This window comes from Cibotium barometz, chromosome 57 (genome assembly GCF_041138505.1).
Source record: "Cibotium barometz isolate CiBa-2024 chromosome 57, ASM4113850v1, whole genome shotgun sequence".
NCBI classification, from domain to species: Eukaryota; Viridiplantae; Streptophyta; class Polypodiopsida; order Cyatheales; family Cibotiaceae; genus Cibotium; species Cibotium barometz.
The window spans coordinates 6297543-6320086 of record NC_141102.1 but is presented as its reverse complement, the minus strand read 5'-3'; the positions used below and the strand labels follow the sequence as shown (position 1 = coordinate 6320086).

Genomic DNA, 22544 nt, shown 5'->3' with positions numbered 1-22544 from the left:
AAATCTTCACATGGAAAGGCTGTAAGAAAAGCTTATTCCATCTTGAGGGCTTAAACATCAGCTTGGCATTCTTGACTAACTTATCCAATGATGATTTAACTTCCTAACAAATTGATGTACTAATGTTGTCTCATCCATTTGAGAGGCAAAGCAAAGGAGATTAACAAATGCCTAGTTATACTCCTCTATAGCGTTTTCCTTCTAGTCTACTTCCAAGATACTGCCTTGTGACACTCCTCTATAGTCTTTCCCTTCTTGTCTACTTTTAGGAATTCATTCATCTTATGTTCTCAAAAACCAAGTGGACAGAATTGATCGTTAAGATAATCTCTCATATCATCCCATGACATGTGAGTTTGTTCTAGTCCCTTGGTTCATAGTGATTCTCCCTTGGTTCATAGTGATTCTTCCATCCACTTGTGGCTACTCTAGTGACTTTCAGTCGAGAGCCAAAGCTAGTTTACTTGGCTTATTATATCCTCCTACATCAAACTACTCGTCCATGTACTTGATCCAAGACTCCATAGTCTCTCCAAGGTTCCATCCCTCACCCTTGGCCCACCATGATCATATCTTCCTCGTCGTATGTCTTAGATTCACCAGTATCTAGAAGCATATCATCTCTGTGGTATGTCATCAGTGAAGGATCGTACCACTCCCTTGCCTCATCACCAGCATATCATCTCTATGGTATGTCATCAGTGAAGGATCGTACCACTCCCTTGCCTCATGACCAGATTCACCTGCTACCAAGATACTATAGAGGACGCTATAGAGGATATATTCCCCATGACATTGCTCGTCTTTTCTATAGAGAACGCCTACACTATCCATCCTCTAGACATATTGGAAGCTCACTCACACTCAATCATGAGAGGGATCAAGGTATCAATCACCACCCCATGTGGGTATGACTCACATGGGATAACAACATGTGTGTGGTACCTCCAATCTTCTTCACTACTACAGGGTTCTCCCTATGCCACCGATCAATTCAACAATTTATCCAAATTAAAAAGGCAATAATGAAACACTTGCATACAAACAATGTATGATACTTTGAATTTTTTGAAATGGAATTCCCTTCTTTGCATTGGAGTTAATTGATTAGTTCAATTTTCGGGTCTATCCTTTTGGTATACCCACTCAAGGTTTTGGCCTTACCCATGATCTCAATCTTAGGGAACTATCTTTAACCTCAATATTCATTTCAATATTATTAGCCATCTCTAGGGTATGGAAGATCCAATAAGACTTATCATAAGACTCTTACCAATCCAAAAACACATAAGACTTGACACTTTTAATCTAGAATCACTTTGCATTCATGGATCTTTCCAATCATAGTCTTGGCCAAATCTACTACATGTATACAATCATTTTTGCTCTATCTTATCTCTCTAAAACTTATTTATTCCAATATTTGATAGTAACCTGTTGCATACACGGTAATCTTAAAAATTAACTTATTTATTCCAATATTTGATAGTAACCTGTTGCATACACGGTAATCTTAAAAATTAACTTGATTTAATTTAGTAAACTTTTTTAAAGAATCTAGATAACTTTTAGCGGTGCTGCTCTTAATTTAGGCATGTAAAATCCCCTAAGTTCCTTTCTCTCTCTAAATTTTGAGTGATTTGCTTGTCAAAATCCTATCCTCTTTTCCTTTTTACTTCTCACATCAAAACTTAACTAAATCTATTTTAAAACCATTCCTATACATGTAAGATAGTGCACTATACCTTAGATAAAGGATTAACTTCTCTCTCTATATTTTAAATATTCTCTCTCTAGAATTAGGTAAGTTGATACTTGGTTAGATAGACCTAGTTTTTCTAGGTTTCATTGTCTAATAAACAATCCCACTTAATTTTACATGCATCTAGATCACTTTTCATTATATTCTCTCTTTAACATGACATAACTTTACCACTCTCTCTCTAGAAATTAGCACATCTATGTTCCAAAAATCTTAAATATCTTTATCCCTAGACTATATATCCAAATTTACCTTGTAATTTAGACTAATGGATGTTTTTTGGAGGAAGTATTACAATAAAGAAAATAGAGTAAAAGGTTATCTTGAAGTAGTAAGGAAGATATCCCTTAGTAGAGGAGCCATTTACAGTAGAGAAAGTAGAGGAATACTATCTTGTAGCAATCTTGGATCCTATAGTAATAAGAGAAAGTAGAGAAAGAAGTTATCATGCAAAGTTATAGTAGAGGAATAATATCTTGTAGTAGTCTTGGATCTTATATTAGAGGAGGCATTATAATAGGAGCAAGTAGAGATAAATGTTATTATGCAAGGTTATCATGCAATAGTATTGCTAAAGGACCAGTAGAATCCTATAGTAATTTTGGTGATATATTATGATAGAGGAGACACTATAGCAAAACAAAACCTTAATTTAGGGAACAAAAGATCGTATTTGAGTTGGGTATGATTAAAGGTTACTTTTTGAAGGGAGAAACCTCTAAATGATTCTTTTTAAAAGTCAACTTTTTGACTACTATGAGGAATCGACCTTACACCAAGGGTTTTTACTACTACAAGGAGTCGAACCTATACCAAGGGTTTTTACTACTATAATGAATTGACCCTATACACCGAGGGATTTTTAGTGCTATAAGGAATCGACACTATACCGAGGCTTTTTACTACTACAAGGAATCGACCCTACACTAAGGGTTTTTCTACTATAAGAAATTGAGCCTATACTAAGGGTTTTTTTTATGGCATACCTTAACATCATAAACACTCATGTAATACAAAACCACATTGATTAAACTATCATAGTGCTAATGTTGGTATATGTGTTGACATAGTTGTCAATAAAAATGTAAGATTCCTCCCCTAGCCTCTCAGAATGTCCAGTATTTTCCCCTATTAATCAAATCTCTCCTCAGAAATATAAAAGATCTTGTTTCTACCAGTTTTGGCCTAGAGAGAGAAAATGTTCTAGAAAGAGAATATTCAGATTTTAAATATTTTTGGATAGAAAAATATCTCATCTTATTAAAATAAGTTCCCTTGAAATAGAAGTTCAAAATGATTTTCAGAAGGTGCATTAGAAATTAAGTATAATCTGTTCAAGAAGCATTATCCTGAGGGTGAAGATTTTTGAAATTTTAAATTAAGGTTCCTATGGACCAATAAGATTCATCCAAATGTAGGGAGGAGATAAATGAAGAAATAAAAGAAAATTCCCTCAAAAATGAGTAAATACTCACATAAGATGAAGAGTTGACTAAGGACAAGGTTAATAGTTAAAAAAGGGAGATATTTAGAAGTAATGATGCATTTTTGACAACTCTGCATGGGGGAATTCCCCTCATGAAGGAGGCGCCTATTTCACATGCTTGAATGAGTTTTACACTCCCAAATAATGACATATTTTTATCTCTCCTGTTTCAACTAGATCCAAAAAGTGAGCAAAACTGACCTAAAAATGGTCAAAAATTGACCAAACTCATCTAGAAAATTCTAGAATCAGTTTGCTTGGTTAGAGGTTGATTTTTCCTATAAATAGAAGCCCTCCTCTTTGTTGAAACTCAATAGTGTTTTTGCACTGTTACCCTGCCTCTCCCAAGTGCCAAAAACAATGAATTTTACTCAATAATTCATTAGTTTTTGACCTTCCCTCTTCCAAAAGATTGGTGGCCACTCTTGTCTCAAACAAGAGTTGAACCCTCAAACCATCAAGCCAAAGGAAAGCTCTCAAAATTCGTTAGTAAGTTGGTGATTCTTCTCTTTTCCATTTATTTTTATGGTTTTTATGGTTTTTTATGCTCATCAAGCCAAAGGAAAGCTCTCAAAATTCGTTAGTAAGTTGGTGATTCTTCTCTTTTCCATTTATTTTTATGGTTTTTATGGTTTTTTATGCTTTTTGTCTTCTCTAAAATTGCAAGTGATGTTATGCCTCATTGCAAAAGGCATTCCCCTCTCTTCTCTAGTAAATCCAACCATTCTCTATCCTAGGTGAATGATTAATGATTAAAGTCAAGTTTTTATAATGTTTATCTTAAATAAGTAGAAAAATGTTTACTTTAGAATAAATTCAATACTCTTGGTACACTTTTAATTAATTTAAGAGACTTAAAAATTGAAAAATGGTCAGCCATACAAAGGAGGTTATGGCAAAATTTTTAGAAATTAGTGAAATGAATTTCATCTTTTATTATTCTAAAAGAGTAATCCTTATGGTTTCTATATTCTAAAGTATCATTTTCATGCATAGAAGATGCATTTTGATTATTTGTATAAAAGAAAATTAGTATTATTATAAAAGTTTTACTTTTATTATATTTGATTTTTATGCATAGAAGTATGCATAAAAATCATTTTTTTAATTATAAAAGTGTTACTTTTATCATATTTGATTTTCATGCATAAAAGTATGCATAAAAGATTATTTTTTATTATAAAAGTGTTACTTTTATCATATTTGATTTTTATGCATAAAAGTATGCATAAAAGATTATTTTTATTATTATAAAGGTGTTACTTTTATCATATTTGATTTTCATGCATAAAAGTATGCACAAAAGATTTTTTTAATATAAAAGTGTTACTTTTATCATAGATGATTTTTATGCATAAATAGGATGCATAAGAAAAACTCTTTTATTCCAAAAGTGTAATTCCTACTAAATTAGATTTATGCATGGAAAGATGCATAAAGAATTTATTTTAATCCAAAAGCGTTATTCTCATCAATTTTGATTTTATGCATAGAAAGATGCATAAAGAAATCTATTTTTAGTTCAAAAGAGTTATTTTCATCAATTTTGATTTTATGCATAAGAAGAAACATAAAAGATTGAATTTTAATTCAAAAGTGTCATACCCACACGTGCGTCGTGGAAGATATTGGAACAAGGAGTAAGAGTTGTTTTCTGAAATCGAGTATGGATCTGGTTGATTGACCTTGCTGGTCCTCAACTGATGAGTCCATAGGTCTCTTATATGGATCTGTTGGGTTGATCTTGCTGATCTTAAATTAGGATTCCATCCTGATCTTTATATGTGAATATATTGCCGGTTACTATGAGCTAGGAACTATTGAAAAGGCCCCTTAGTGAACGGGTGGTGAGCGTTCTGGTTGCCAATGATGCCAAGTACGCCAATGAAGGAATGATTGGAAATAAGGATTTAACCAGAGATTTTGAGGATTGTGATTAGTGACACAATGGTTTCATTAAAGGATTGTTTTAAAGATATCTGATGTTGAGAAAAAGGCAATTTCATATTGGGTGTGTAAGTGGTGTGACTAGTTTTATGTTTGCATGAACATCTGGCTAGGGGGCCTGGGAACTCTTTTCCCTAGTACCCGGGACAAAACCTAACCAAAATCTAAATTGGATCCCATCACTACAGTGGTTGGGCGGTTGGCTAACCCATGGGACTGATGGATCTGTAAATCGAGACTCAATTTCTGTTTAGTTCGATAGATGAAGTAAATCCCGGACAAAAATTATTCTATGGAAAAAGAATCAACGGTTGTGTCTCTCGATGTGAGGAAAAAAGCATTGGTCTCTATGATCCAAGTGCAATCTGTCCCTTGATCTGACTATGGAACTTATGAGTTCGGTCCGATCAGTTCAGTTAGTTAAGGCTTTTGACCACGAAAAAGTTATCTTGGTGGAATCGCCCGTGCTTTCCGGGCAAAGGAAGTTTTTTCGAGTTCGGTTTTGGAAAAACCGACGGATTAGTCTCTTGTCCGGATATCCGTGTGGGCGAGGCCCCGAGTGTGGGACCCTGCCCCACGCAAGAAGTGCTACTTCCGCTTTGCTAGCACCCCAAAATTCGTTGCACGGTGGGGTCAGGGATCTTACAGTTGGTATTAGAGCTATTTGGCTAATGAGGATCAACCAAGAAGCCAAATATGTCAAAAATTTATCAAGAAGAACTAAAAGGTTGTAATTGTGTGATAAAATTCATACAATTTGATATTCAAACTGAAATTCGTAAATTGGTAATTGGATCTTCAGATGGAAGTACCGCAATTGTACGGAATCCCTGACTTGCTTGAGACCTAGACATGATGGTATTTACCTTATAGTCCCAAGAACCATGACTACCCGTATATACCGAGGGTATAACTGCAGCTCTTTACTGGCACTATATATAAGTAAATTTAAGACTTGAAATTATAAGCATTAATGTTATCCAATTGATGAATTCGATTGTGATTAATATGATTTTTAAATTCTGGTTGAGAACTAATGAGTTGATTTGGATTCTGATTGAAAAATGATGATCCCTGAAATTTGGTTGAAATATAATAAGCTGAGCGAAACCGCAATGAGGATGAATGGGACGAGTCCCTGTGAGTGATGATGTTCTTAACTGGAATGACGTTAATGACTTCAGCCAATCACTATGAGATTAGTGGATTGTGCTGGCAGGTTGCTACTGTTAACTTTTGATCAGTGGATGTTATGAGAATATATTTTAAGTCCTCTAGAAAAATATTATTTATCCCCTCTTGAGTAATTTGGGGATGCCTAGATTACTCTTGCATCATGCCGGCTAGGTTAATATCGTGGGTGATACCACTATAAATATTAATACGTGCGGTATATGACGTATGTTTGAGGCCACCTATGATTATTTCAGTTAGGTTTGTATGGCAGGGTGATTCCTGGGGTACTTACGCCTGGTAGTCATGAGTTGGTGATGATTTGTGTCTGTTTAATATTTGTGGGATTAATTTAATAATTAATTGGGCTTATATTTTCAGGTGATGAAGACTATGGAAATTGAAGAGTTTACTTTGGAAGAAATGTCTTGGTTCATCACATTTCATTTTGGCAAGCATAGTAGCTTGTAATTTTATCAAATGATTTTTCCATTTTGAACTTTAGGAAAGATACATTTATTTATGTGGAATTTATTAAAGCCTACAGCTTTACCCTAGTCCCAAATTGACACTCTATTTTTGTTAAAGAAGAGTGTCGTGCTCTCTAAAAAGCACATCTTGTATATTTTGGGGACTATGGCCTAATTTTGGTGAAAAAGAAAGCTAATAAAGAAATACTCTTGTGTGGGGAGAGGCCACGCACAAGAGGGGGGAAGATTGCACCCAATATGGTCTTTTTGGAGCTAAGTATTTTTGTTTAAGTGTTTAATTTTTCAATTGATTTGATTTAGTTGAAGCTTACAAGCAATGGTTTTTATGATTGAATTAATTCTCTACTTTCCACAATCAATTCCTAGAATAAGATTCCGGTTGTAGTGGTATCAGAGCTTGGGCTAGGAGATTTGTGGAGAAGGTAGGAAAGGGCTTCAACTTCTCAAAAATCAAGAAAGTGCAGGAATTTATCCAGTGGACGATAGAAGGGTGTTTTGCACGTCTTTACCCAAAGGTCAAAGATTCAAAACTAGATCTACTCTCAAACCCACTCACCACCCTGCAAAACCATCCCTCTCTATCAAAAAGCGGTTTTTCCAAATACTCAGTGAAATCAAAATCTGACCGTATGGATGAAATCCTCATAGCCAAAAACCTCACGGGTATCTCTCAGAAATCAAAAAGCTTCAAGCATGAGCAAATCTATAATGGACGGAGCAGATAAATCAGTGTAAAAGCTACCAAATAAATCATCAAGCAAATTTGTGGAGAAGAGGCGCATGGCAGCAGCCTGCCGCCGGCGCAAAACGGCGTGGAGAGGAAATTTTTTTAAAAAAAGCTACAAGCTTAAATCCATAAGCTAATCAACTCCTTAATCCACTTTCTAATCAAGCTTACTTTTCCCAATACCCATGCAAGTCACATCACTTTTTGAACCTTTACTTTTTCCTATTTTCAAATTTGAAGAGAAATTTCAAAGGTTTCCAATTCTGAAAATTTCTGGGTGCAGAAAAGTGATTTACAGGTTTTAAAAAGCTTGAAAATTGCCTAGAAAAGGCCAGAAAATTCCGAAATCGCTTCTGAAAAATTTTGAAAATTTCAAAAAAATATTACAGAGTTTGGGCAAGGTTTACAGGACTGTTTCAGCAGGTTTCAAAGTGCAAAAAAATTATTTCATCAACAATTCAACTAGCCCAAGACTCTTGAATCACGCGGAATCGTTCGGGATTTGTTTGAGGCAACGAGAATTCAATTCAGCCATTGAACAACGTCTTTGTTCAGCTTCAACCAAGATCAAATTACGGGAGAAAAACAAGATAAGTACTCATTTTTTCTTTATTTATTTACATCAAATAAAGTAAAATTTTATTTATCTACATCATTTGCACAAGCACTATGGCAGATTTGCCTATCTCACCATCAATTCAAGAGCAACTCCTTTCTTTACAACATCAAATTGTAGAAGAAAGAGAGAAGCGTATTGAATTGGAGAGACAGCTCTCGAGTCATAGACGCAAGCGTGACTCTTCGCTATCTTTTGATGACGAAGATGACACTATTCAAAGGGCTGTAAATGCTACATTGCAAGCACAAAGGTCACAAAAAGAATCCAAGATTAGTCGGAAAGCTTTCACATTTCAAAATTATGATGGAAAGAAGGGTGCTATGGTCATTTTAGCTTGGCTTAGTCAACTAGATGACTATTTTTCTGGAGAAAAATTTTCAGAGAGTGATAAGATTAAATGTGCAGTCAATCATTTGGTAGACAGTGCAGCTTTATGGTGGAGTGTAATAAAGCAAGGTCGTGACAAGCCAGATTCTTGGAAAAGATTTCAACGGCTGGTTAAAAAGCACTTTTTACCCTCACAATTCAAGTCCAAAGTTAGGCACCAATGGGACACTTTGCATCAATTGGAAAAGGAGACTATGTCACAGTATGTAGAAAAGTTCTGGAATACTTTATTACAGGTGCAGGTTGTGGATAGAGTCAGCGAGAAAGATCAAAAAAGGAAGTTCATATCGGGCCTTAGATCTACCATTAGGGCCGATGTGAATATGTTTCGACCTCATTCACTATCTTCTGCAATATCTTTGGCAACTAATTCAGAACGTAAAAATGGTTTTCCTAAAGAGATTAAAGCACATGAGGGTACTTCTTCTAAACCATTTACTAAATCTTTTTATGCTTCAAAGAAGATGTATAAACCAGGTTATGACAAAGGCAAGGACGAGGCTAAAGGCAACATGAGTACCAATAAGAAAGTCAATGGTGGCAAACCGAAGACATCTCCTATCAAATGTTTCAAGTGCCACAAAGAAGGTCACATAGCACCGAATTGTCTGGAGCGTACCAAGAATTCAACACCAGCAGGCAGCAGCTCGAGTCAACATGATTGAAGAAGACGACAATGAAGAAGAACCATTCAAGCAAGAGGGTAATTCCGATCCAGACTACTCAAAACAAGAAGGTAAACCCCATGTTCATTCTTTGCTTAAAATAAAAGGAACGATAAATGGACATGAAGGTCTTATTTTGCATGATGATGATAGTATACATGATTTCATTTCTGAAAAGGTACTTAAAGCATTAAATCTTCATTCTTTACCTACGCATTATAAAGTCAAAGCAGCATTTACTGAAACAAAGTATAATTGTATGCAAGAGGTGAAAGATTTGGATTTATGCATCAAACCTTTAACAGAAAAGAGGGATTTCTTAGTTGCACCTTTACAAGGGGTAGATATAATTTTGGGTATGCCTTGGAGACACAAATACAATCCTATTATAGACTATGACACTCATAGCATTTCTCTAAGGAAGGACAATGAAAATATTATCCTCCAAAGGAGAAATGAGTCCTTTGTTGAGTCACACTCAAGCAAAGAGAGCTCTAATAAAAAGAGACAAGACTTATATGGTATGGGTTAACCAGCTTGATGCTGAGTTTGACACATCCAAAAGTCCAAAGTTTGATTCTTTTATCTCCAAATTTAGTAACTATTTCATGGAAGATCTGCCTCCAGGATTACCTAAGTCTAGGCCTGAGGATCATAGCATTGACTTATGCCTGGAAATTCCCCGCCTTGTAAAGCTCCCTATAGAGTCAACAATTTAGAGCAAAGAGAAATCCAAAGCCAAATAGAAGACTTGCTAGAGAGAGGCCTTATTCGACCTAGTAGTTCACCTTTTGGAGCTCCAGTACTTCTTGTTAAGAAGAAGAATGGAACTTACCGAATGTGTGTAGACTATCGTGCATTGAATAAGATTACTGTCAAGAACAGATATTCTATTCCTAGGGTAGATGATCTTCTTGATAAGCTTAGAGGATCAAAGGTCTTTAGCAAGATTGACCTAAAGTCTGGGTATCATCAAGTTCGTATGACTTAGTCTGACATTTTTAAGACAGCTTTTAGAACCCAAACTGGTCATTATGAGTTTTTGGTTATGCCATTTTGTTTGACCAATGCTCCAGCTACTTTCAGCCGTATGATGAATCGCATATTCCTTAAGTTTCAAAGTTTTGTTATAGTGTTCTTTGATGACATTCTTGTTTTCAGCAAGGATCGACAAGAGCATGAACAACACTTGGAACAAGTGTTCAATCTTTTGAGAGAAAATGAATTGTATGTCAATCCTGAAAAGAGTTCTTTCTTTCAAGAGGAGATTGAATACTTAGGTCATATAGTGTCGGCCGAAGGGATTCGTGTAGATCCTAAGAAAATTGAGTGTATTGCTTCTTGGCCTACGCCTAGAAACATACATGATCTTAGATCTTTTCTTGGCTTATGTAGTTATTATAGGAAGTTCGTCAAGAATTTTGCTTGTATTGCTCATCCTTTGACTGAACTCCTTAAGAAAGCTACAAATTTCAATTGGACTGAAAAGCAAGATAAATCTTTTGCAACACTCAAGAATGCTTTAACACAAGCACCAGTTCTAACACTACCTGATTTTCAAAGACCATTCTTTATAGTAGTGACTGATGCTAGTGGCAAAGGATTTGGAGCTGTTCTTATGCAAGACAACCATCCTATTGCTTATCAAAGTAGAAAGCTTAAGCCTGCAGAGCAAAATTATAGCACTTATGACAAGGAAGTAGCAGCAGTAGTACATGCTTTGAAAATCTGGAAGCATTACCTAATGGGCTCTGAATTTCTTATCAAGACAGACCAACAAAGCATTAGGCATTTGCTTACGCAACCTCTTATTTCAGATAGGCATATCAAATGGGCAGCTTTCATTCAAAGTTTCCAACCTATGATTCAATATCAACCTGGAAAAGAAAATGTTATTGCCGATGCTTTGAGTCGAAGACCAAATATCAACAACATTTCCATAATTGAAAGTGAACCATTTGTACTCATGAAAGAAACTTACGAAGTTGATCCAGATTTTTCTCAAATATGGATCAAATTGCGTGAAAACAATTGGACACCTCAAGGAAGTTATTCTCATAATGATGGCTATCTTTTCTTTGAGAAAAGATTGTGTGTTACTCAACCTTACAAACAGCTTGTCTTGGAAGAGATGCACCAACCACCATTTGTGGGACAAAGAGGAGTTTCCGCAACACTTCAAGTAGTTTCTCGAGAATTTTATTGGCCTCATTTGAAGAATGATGTAGCTAAATTTGTAGCTGAATGTAAAATTTGCCAAACAATTAAAAGCTACAAAGGCAAAGCTTTAGGATTGCTTATGCCTCTACCTATTCCTGATAGACCATGGGAACAAGTGTCTATGGATTTCATTACTGGCTTCCCTACTACTTCCAGTCACCATGACATGATTTGGACAATAGTGGACAGATTTAGTAAGCAAGCCTATTTCATTCCATGTAAAAAGACACTAACTTCTCAGCAAGCCGCGAACATATTTGTTAAGCAAATTTTTGTTCATCATGGACTACCCAAAGTGATAGTTTCTGATAGAGATTCTAAATTTTGTAGTCACTTTTGGGTTGCTCTTTTCTCAAACTTAGGCACTAAGTTAGATTTTTTCATGGCTTTCCATCCGGAATCGAATGGACAAACCGAAGTTACAAATAGCACTATCTTAGATATGCTTAGAGCCTATGTTTCCCAGCAACCTAGTGCATGGGATAAGTACATACACCTACTCCAATTTGCTTATAATAATACTCCTCATACTGCTACTGGTCGAGCACCATTTGAGATTATCTATGGAAGAGCATTGCCTATTCCGGCTACTAGACTCTCTCATAAGATTGAAGCTGCCGACCAATATGTTAGAGACTTTGATCGCATTCTATCTGAAGTGCGTGATTGTATTGCAAGAGCTCAAGAGAAGTATACATCTCAAGCAAATAGGAAGCGCAAAGATTTTTCATTTCAAGAAGGTGATTATGTACTTTTGAGAATTGAAAAACGTCGATTAAAGAGTGTGGAAAAATTCCCTGCAGTGAAGCTAGCGCCTAGATATTATGGGCCATTTAAAATCCTTCAAAAGATTAATGATGTGGCCTATAGACTAGAGCTTCCATCTAATTGGAATATCCACAATTCTTTTCATATCCATCTCTTGAAACCATTTCGAGGAACACTTCCTACTCACCCAACATATGAGGAACCACCTCTTATTGAAGGAGAGGAAGAAGTCTTAGTTCTTGATGCTATCATTGACCAAGAGATAACAACAACAAGGACAGGTAATCAATACTTCAAGTATCTTTTGACTTTTAAGAATCATCCACAAGAAGATGCTAAATGGATGCCTGAGAAATTTTTCCGAGTTTACCCTGAAATTCTTCATTCTTTTCAAACCCAGCAAATCCGCAATTGAGGACAATTGCAAACTCAAGCAAGAGGGATGTTATGAGAATATATTTTAAGTCCTCTAGAAAAATATTATTTATCCCCTCTTGAGTAATTTGGGGATGCCTAGATTACTCTTGCGTCATGTCGGCTAGGTTAATATCGTGGGTGATACCACTATAAATATTAATACGTGCGGTATATGACGTATGTTTGAGGCCACCTATGATTATTTCAGTTAGGTTTGTATGGCAGGGTGATTCCTTGGGGTACTTACGCCTGGTAGTCATGAGTTGGTGATTATTTGTGCCTGTTTAATATTTGTGGGATTAATTTAATAATTAATTGGCTTATATTTTCAGGTGATGAAGACTATGGAAATTGAAGAGTTTACTTTGGAAGAAATGTCTTGATTCATCACATTTCATTTTGGCAAGCATAGTAGCTTGTAATTTTATCAAATGATTTTTCCATTTTGAACTTTAGGAAAGATACATTTATTTATGTGGAATTTATTAAAGCCTACAGCTTTACCCTAGTCCCAAATTGACACTCTATTTTTGTTAAAGAAGAGTGCCGTGCTCTCTAAAAAGCACATCTTGTATATTTTGGGGACTATGGCCTAATTTTGGTGAAAAAGAAAGCTAATAAAGAAATACTCTTGTGTGGGGAGAGGCCACGCACAAGAGGGGGGAAGATTGCACCCAATATGGTCTTTTTGGAGCTAAGTATTTTTGTTTAAGTGTTTAATTTTTCAATTGATTTGATTTAGTTGAAGCTTACAAGCAATGGTTTTTATGATTGAATTAATTCTCTACTTTCCACAATCAATTCCTAGAATAAGATTCCGGTTGCAGTGGATCAAGTTAAGGGATGATAAATTAAAAATATGAAAAATTGAAATCCCCATGGAGAACTGTTCAGATAGAAAAATTCAGTCTGATGGATCATTATTGTGTTAAAGATATGAATGAGATATTCTGAATGAATTGTCAACTAGTAATGTGTTCTATATGAGTATCTTTATCCCTTGATTCTGTGGGGAGCCGACCTATTTAAAGAACCCCAGAATCAATTGAATCAAATAGATCCAAGAGACATTGGTGCTACAAAAGAATGGGATGAATTGGAGATGATAGCTCTAATCTATCTCACTCTTCCCATTGTTTCTTTACCAAAACTTAGGAAGTTAAAAAAAACTAAAAGATAATGAAATATTAAATACAAGAGACATTGGTGCTACAAAAGATTAAGGTAAACTTGTTTGTATTAACAATGAAAAGCTATGTACAATGTCTTATGCATAGGTCAATAAGTAGAAGCTAATGGGTCTGACAAAAAATAACTTACAAGTAGGAACAAGTGGGGCTGACCAAAAAAATTTACAAGTAGGAACCAATGGATACAAAACCTACTTGACAGAAATACAAGTCCAAAAAAGAAGAGTATGATGAAGGAAGTCAAGGTTCTTCATCTTCATTGTCATTCCCTCCCTCTTCATCTTCATTTGCGAGGCACCTTTAGAAAAAATCCTCTTCACTTTAGCATTGTCACCCCCTCCCTCTTTCTTAGCGTTGTCACCCCCACACTTTTTATATTCATTGAGGAGCACCTATGGAAAAAATCCTTACATAAATAGAATACTAGAAATAATATAACCAATATAATTGTAAACATAACGTTGGCTTTATAAGTGAAAGAAACTATGAAGGTTTCACTTGCAGGTTTAACATCATTGATAATCCAATTGAGGCCATGCCTGATGTGCACCATCTTGTTAATGAATGCATATCATTAGCCCATGCATAATCATGCTGAACTCAAAATTGGCCAACCACTTAATTCTACAAATAATTGAGAGTTAAAATGTATGGAATATATTAAATAAAAGATTAAGTAGTAAAATCACTTACAAAGAAATAAAGTGTCCTATTTGACCACTTGACCGTTGGTCAAGATGAGATGTTTAGAATCCTTCAAACAGTAGGTGCAATTGCCAACTTATGTTGTTGCTTATAATTGTTGGGGTAATCAAGGAGCTCTTCTTTGGCTTTCTTCCTTCCATCTTGAGAAATATGCCTTAAATTATCTTGTTTGATCATTCGACCAGTCTCACCGAGAGGACACGTTCACAATCCTTTGAGAGGTGGATGCATATGTAACCTTACTTTGTTACTTCTATTTGTTGGGGTGGTCATGGATCCCTGCTTTGGCTTTCTTTCATCCATCTTGGTCTAGATACAATGTATTTTTCCCCCTTCCTTTATTACATATTTTCACTTCTAACTGATGATGCCTCATTGTGATTTTTATTTGTTTAAGTTATTGAATCTACCCTTTCTAGAGGGGTCTAGGAACTCTCTATGTAACTCCTCAATTATGTAGTTATTCTTGTCTATAGGTTGGTCTTAGCACTTAGTGCAAGGATGTTATAACCAAACTACACACTTAGGAGCTCGTGCATCCATGCTAAGACCCTCAAGCCAGCCTCATCTTCTATTATAGATCCATCCAAGTGTCATCCACAAAAAATCCCAAGTGGTGATGGAAGGAGTGATAGGAGTGGTTGGAGTAACTCGAGGATGAATGGTAATGGGATTCTACCATCTGGAGTGGTCATGGTGGTAGATTTTCCATGAGGAGTGGGGGCAAGAGATCCCTATTGTATGTTTATGTGACATGGTAGAGTGTGAGATGCAATACTTCCAATTGATAAGAATCATGGATCAAGCTCTCCAAATGACAAGACATCTACCTAATCATAAACTAATCCTACATTAATCACAATAGTAAATTAAGGTGGATAGAAATGAAGAAAACTCATAATGAGAGTGTGCTAATTAAGATGCACTCAAGTACAATTAGACACCAAGATGAATTAGTGTGGATACATAAAGAGACTTGAGATAAGTGTAAGTGATAATATGATTCATTTCTTGAAATGGTCCCCTTTTATATGAGGAGGTACACCTTATCAATGTGAGATAATCCCTTTGCTCATCTGGCTTCATGATGCTAGACTTTGCTCATTTTTGGCTTACTCAACTCAAGTCTCCCTATCTCTTCCTTGTGCTCTTTGGCACCACATTTTTCAACACCCCCCCCCTTGTGCCAAATCTTTGGGCTCCTCAAGGTGGTTAGATGTCAATTTTTACAACATATTTTCACCCCTTCTCATTTCTAACTTGGCTGGGTAGTTTAAAGGCTCTATGGCTTGGTTACTCTCTAGCTCATAAGTTACTGAGATGGTCAGGTTATTTCTCACTCCCCAGGGTGCTACTTTGGCTACTCACTGGTGGTCAAGTGTTTTACATTTGCATAACAATTTGCCTACTCATTTGGTGGCTTTTACAACATATGATTTTGGTTAGGGTAGTGATTGGTAGCTCCTTCTTTGCTTTGTTGAATGCTTCTTGGCTCTCGGTCTTTGACAAGTCCTTTGATATGCGGACTAGTTGCACTTTTCCTTTATGTTTTGCACACGTACGCTCACATAATCATGTGGTTGCAGTATTTTTACAAGGGATTTACTCTTCATTTTCACACTTACTCTAGCGTGCTCATTTTAGTCACTTTTACAAACTTTTTTACACTTGAGAGATTTTTGCCTACTCATATTGGCGGCATGTACAATGGTTGCAATTTTTTTGTGAAATTTTTTTTAAATCGAGGATGATTTTGTTGTGAGTTTGGATGAAGGCCTTGTTGATGACAATCCAGTCGATGAAGATATCGTTAATGCTGGCAAAGCCAAAAACATGGTAGTATTTGAAGAATATATGTAAAGGCTTAAATATATGCTTTCCATGTGAACTGCCTCTAATAGAGAGCTCTTTTCCACCACAAATATAAAAATATTCTTTAAAGAAAGCACCTTATCGTTTCCATTGGATTTTCAATGACCAGTGTTTTTCCATTTTGGATACATTTCAACGGGAGTATTTTGTCGTATTGTCATCTATAAGGGGGAAATCACCTTTAAAAATGCCCCCTGTAGGTGGCTTGGTCTCACCCATTTAAGGTTAGGATTTTTGATCTTGCAAGGTCTGTCAAGGAACAAGGCAAGCATGGCCCGCATGGCTGTGTGACAGGACTGGGGATAGCTTTGATCATGAGAGGGTACTCCTAGATCTCTTTAAGCATGGGTGGCCATTTTGATGACATGCAAGGTCACAAGCATGCACACATCGTCTAGTAGCAGGCTCCGGCTCACCGTCTCCTCGCACCTCTCGGGCCTTGTGGTGATGATAGACCCATTGCACAATCACAACTCTGCTTAATATTCTAATCGCGGTGCTTCTCATAAGCAGGCCAAGCTGCTACCATTGTTATGACACTTCTCTAGCGATGTTGTGCACGCTAATGGAGCTGTCTGCACTTCAATGGTGGTGAGTTGCAAATTGCTTTGCTTGCTCTTCTTCTTCTCTTCTCAGTCATGCAGTGTGACGACTCAGCTCCCTGTTCTCTTCTTCTGGCCATTAGTAGTTGGCTGCTAGCTATAAACTTCACAAGCTGTAAACTTGCTTGAGCTGCATAGCTCTTTTACTCTCTAATTAGATCTTGCTTTGATAGAGGTTGTGATTCTCTTCGCCTCACTCCAAGCCTCTGCAATGCCACAATACACCTTCTCTCTCTTTATCTTGCCTCGTATGCTTTTGAGATAACCAAACTAGCTTTTAATTCCCATGATCTCTCTCTTTTGAGATGAAATGTGCACTCTTTTTCTATCTAATCCTAACTCTATCTATTGCTAAAAGAAATGATTGAGCGAAGCCTAATCAACTCCTAAATGAGTTAATCACCTATGTCATCATTTGCTTAATGATATCTAATCACTTCCTTAAAAAACTAGAGAGCCTTACCCTAGCTTTGATACCATGATGAGAATCATGGATCGAGCCCTCGAAATGACAAGACATCTACCTAATGATAAACTAATCCTACACTAGTCACAATGCCAAACTAAGGTGGATAGAAATGAAGAAAACTCATAAGGAGAGTGTGCTAATTAAGATGCACTCAAGTACAATTAGACACCAAGATGAATTAGCTTGGATACATAAAGAGACTTGAGATAAGTGCAAGTGATATGATTCGTTGCTTGAAATGGTCCTCTTTTATATGAGGAGGTATCCTTGGGCGTATACATCAATGTTGTGGGATAATTATCTTTGCTCATGTGGCTTCATGCTAGAATTTGCGCTTGTTTGGCTTACTCAACTCACTCCTGATCTCTTCCTTGTGCTCTTTGGCACCACATTTCTCAACACCAACACCGCCATAACCACCACTACTAGAACAACCACCAACAAGGTGGTTCAAGTGGCTATGAGTCCTCCTCTTAGAGAGGCCCACCTCATTATCCTTATTTTGTGAGTAGACTAGGTAGTGAGTGAAGGATCTCCATCCTTTACTACTTCACGTTGTTTAGGGTAGAGCATGGACATGAAAATTTGAATCTCTTCTCTAGAGTATAAATTTTTAAAAATTTATTTGTCTATACAAATTTGATATGAAAGACCTGGGTGAATTGAGATATTTTCTTGGGATTGAAGTGATCAAAGACCATGCATGGACATGGTTAGTGCAACGCCAATATGCATTGGATATGTTGGGCAAAATATGGGATGACAGGGTGTAAGCCAATGAGTACATCTTTGGAGCGGAATGTGAAGCTGCGGGCTGATTTTGGTGAAGAGTTGGATGATCCATCTATGTATAGAAAGATGGTGGCAGTCTTATTTACATGACTATCACACGACCAGCAGATCTCAGTTATGCTATGGGGCTAGTAAGCCAATTTATGCAAAGCCCCAGAAAACCTCATTTGGATGCAGTGAGACGCATTATGCGCTATATGTAAAGACCACTACACATTATGGTCTTCTTTATGAGCATGGTAAAGGCTTGGATGTACACAGCTACACAGACGCAGATTGGGCAGGTAGCTCGTATGACAGGAGGTCTACTAGTGGTTATGCCTTTACATTTGGAAGTGCAGTGGTGAGTAGGAGCAGTAAGAAGCAACCTACTGTTGCTTTATCTAGTACAGAGGACTGAATACAGGGGTGCAGCCATAGCTACATGTGAAGGAGTATGGTTAAAGAGTCTCTTGACTGATTTGGGTGAGCCTATTGATGGAAAGGTTGTCATTCATTGTGACAACATGAGCAGCATACAGTTGGCAACAAAGAATCCAGTCTTTCATGCGCGGACCAAACATAAAGAGGTCAATTATCATTTTGTCAGAGAGAAAGTGTTGGATGGTACAATGGATTTGCAATATGTGAAGACTGAAGAGCAGGTGGCCGACATATTTACAAAGCCACTTAGCAGGGAGAAGTTTGAGTACTTCCGGTACTATGTTGGGAGTACATGGGATGAGCTTGAGGGCGAGTGTTGAGAGCTTTGATAGCCCAAGCTCATCTACATTGTCATCTTTGGTACATCATGAGCTTGAGAGAGGCTGTTGAGATCCAAACTCGATGTCAGCTTGTGCCAGTTGCACTATGTGCTCGCATGTTAGGTAGTAGCAAGTGTGAGACATAAATGACCGCGTCTAGCTGGTCATAGTGTGTGGACAGTAGCTAGGGTTAGCCGTGTGTGGACACAACACAAGTAGTGTGTTGTAGCTTTTGGATTATGGCTTTATGCAAGTGTGTGAGACATAAATGACCGCGTCTAGCTGGTCATAGTGTGTGGACAGTAGCTAGGGTTAGCCGTGTGTGGACACAACACAAGTAGTGTGTTGTAGCTTTTGGATTATGGCTTTATGCAAGTGTGTGAGATGGGACATGGCTTCCCTCTTGGGGTTTCCTCATGTGTGTGTGTGTCTCCTCTCCCTCTACCTATTTTTCATCACCCCCTAAGTATTGTCCTCCCAATGTTAGTAGCTTTTTTAATTCTCTGTAGAGATATTCTCTACAAAATTTTGAATGGCCTCAACATCTTGCTCTTTTTAGGCCCTGTATATAGCTTTAGAAGCACTCATGAGTCTACTTTGTAGAAAGAAAATATGTACATATGGCTTTGCCTAGTGTAACGAGATATTTAAGTCTAACATATTTTCAATGGGGCTTTGTAATCTTTGTCATGCCAAACATGGATGTATGTTTTGCCTTTGATGCATTTGTGCTCTACCCTTGTGTGGTTGACTTAGGGCAATCTTAGGGAATTTTACACTGCTTCCATGGTTAATCTTAGAATAACTCTTTTCCCTCTTTGGCTTTGGATGGGATCCACTTGGAACGCTTTGGTGGTTTGGTCATAAAAGCTCATGACTTGGAAACACCTCAAGTAGTCCATGCCCCATGGTGGCAATCTCACCTACTTTTTGTATAAGCTAACTGGCATTTAAATCCTCCAAAATGAGTCTACTACACTCGGCTAATGGAATCATGCCATAATAAGCTTTGTTAGTGCACCCGTCTTTGATGTAAAACTTGAGCATGTATCCATCCACCCTCTCTAATTCCTTAGCACAAAAATAGCCAACTGTATCAACTATAACTTGGTAAGGGATGTAAGGAGGAACAATCTCCTTGGGTGTTGTTGCCTTTGTCTTTGTGGTCCTATAGGACCCAGCTATGCTACAAACCTTGCAACTCTTTGCAATGCACTTCTTTGTGATGATGGGCTTATTTTTCCCTAGGTAATCACTACATACAAGGTAAGAGACAAACCTTGCCTTTAGCTTGCAAGCCTTTTGCCCAAATTTTAGTAGAGTTTTGGTTTTAGGGTTAACCCCTTTTTCAACCCTGCAACAATGAGTAACCACAACCTGCATAGGGCCTAGAACTTTTGGCATACTCTCCAACCATGCTATTCATGGGAGCTATGCCAATGTACAAATCTACAAAGTGATGAGTGTCAAATATAGCAGAATTCACAGTGATGGTGATGCAGATCCAAGCTCCCAGCTGGATTGTAGATTATTGTTAGTAGGTTGCAATCATTGTTGATGGTGCGCTTACACCTAGTGTTGCTAATTTTGATGGAGGCAAGCGATTTTGAATCATTGATAAAATGAAAGTGTTGAGGGATCTTTGGAATATATAAATTTTTTTAATCAGATCCTCCACCTTGATAATTGGGTCAGATCAGCGATCCAAACTTTGAACGATCTGGAAGTTAGACAATTTGAGATTAGATAATTTGAAAATGAGGTGATCTAAAGTTATGACAATCTAAGACTTTCGATTAGCAATGTGAACGGTAAAGTTGGGGATCGATGATCGGAGTGGAGGACGGCGATCTAAAAAGAGATGATATGAAGTCAGGAACGGTCATCCGGACCAAAGAATTAGGATCAACGATTGGAAGTTTGGTAGTGATCCAAAATTTGAAAAATTGCATGCAATGGTAACTAAATCACTTCATAGTCGCACCCAGTACAACATTTGATGGTTAAAAATAATAGTACTTCAATTCAAATAACCTTTATAAATTTTGACCATAGGGGATCAAATAAACGTTTTACAAAGAGAGGTTGAGTAGGCTCATGCCCATTACCCGATAGATTAAACTTAAACTCGCTCTTATTAAACTTGAACTCTCTTTTTCTCTTGTAGGATCAAATAAACGTTTTACAAAGAGAGGTTGAGTAGGCTCATGCCCATTACCCGATAAATTTTTACCATAGGGGATCAAATAAACGTTTTACAAAGAGAGGTTGAGTAGGCTCATGCCCATTGCCCGATAGATTAAACTTGAACTCGCTCTTATTAAACTTGAACTCTCTTTTTCTCTTGTAGGATATAACCATCACTCACAAAGCAATCCAAAAGTGTTATCCCAAGCACTGCTATCCAAACCACCTTAGCATGCATAAAGGAAAATGCCATTGTTAATTTTCAACACATAATGGAAAAAGATTCAAAAAATGATATGCGTTGATGAGCGTATGGTCCAATTATCACTTCCTTTGGCAACCTGAAGTACCCCTTTAGACAGCTTTGTGATTTGATCTTATAGAAATGTCATCACATAGGCTACATACATGTACCTACATATACAGGAAGAATGGATCCACATGGAAACCCAAACAATTTGTTGTATATACCACCTACGATCCGTTTTTAAAAGTGTAAATATGCACCCCCTGAACACTCATTGCATATGCTAGCACGGACACCAAAAGTTGATAATATACATTTATGGAGTAGATCAAAGGAGAGATGCTTCATCGGGGCCAAAGTACTCGGGTGGGAAAGCTCGGGAGAGGCCGCCCACGGATTTAAAGTGGATTTTGGGCGGGGTGGAGTCGTCCACGCAGATCTCATTGACGGGCAGGGGGAGCATCCGCTTGGCTTTCACACCGGAGATTCCGGTCAACTTCTTGGGCTGCTAGATGCAGGAAACGGTCTCCGCGTAGCTGCAGAGCCTGCCCGCCTTCTTGAAGTGGTGCTGCTGTTTCTTGCGGGCGGTCACCCACACGAAGCCCGTCTCGGCCACATACCCACCTTCGATCACGTCCTTCAACGGCAGCAGCCCGCCCGGCAAGCCGAACTGCTCAAGAAGCTCCCTTATCTTAAGCCTGCACTCCTCCTCCCCTTGGTGTATCACAGCCTTCTCCCTCACATTTGAGAACGGCAGGCTCTCTGCTACTGCAGTGGACGCCATAGCTTAGAAAACTCAACAGAGCATTCCCCTGCACCAGAGCTTAGTGTTGAACCGTGGATGTTTCTGGCCACTTACACCACCAGCCTCCCAAATTTTGGCACTTCCACACCCACTTCCGCACCCACTTCTATACCCACTTGGCACACTTTCTTTGAATACACCAGCCTCCCAAATTTTGGCACTTCCACACCCACTTCTATACCCACTTGGCACACTTTCTTTGAATACACCATTGTTTAGAAGAGTTTGGAATGGCACGCTTAGTGGCTCATGAGTCAAAAACACAAGTGG

General features: G+C 37.5%; 1 protein-coding gene across 1 annotated transcript; it reads right to left on the bottom strand.

The window, feature by feature from the left end:
• Window positions 1-21667: 21667 nt before the first annotated feature.
• On the bottom strand, window positions 21668-22303 carry LOC147606359 (uncharacterized). Its single transcript, XM_086792195.1, has one exon. It carries the CDS (start codon window positions 22251-22253, stop codon window positions 21978-21980), a length of 276 nt encoding a protein of 91 aa, XP_086648321.1. The 5' UTR covers window positions 22254-22303; the 3' UTR covers window positions 21668-21977.
• Between the last annotated feature and the right edge of the window lie 241 nt (window positions 22304-22544).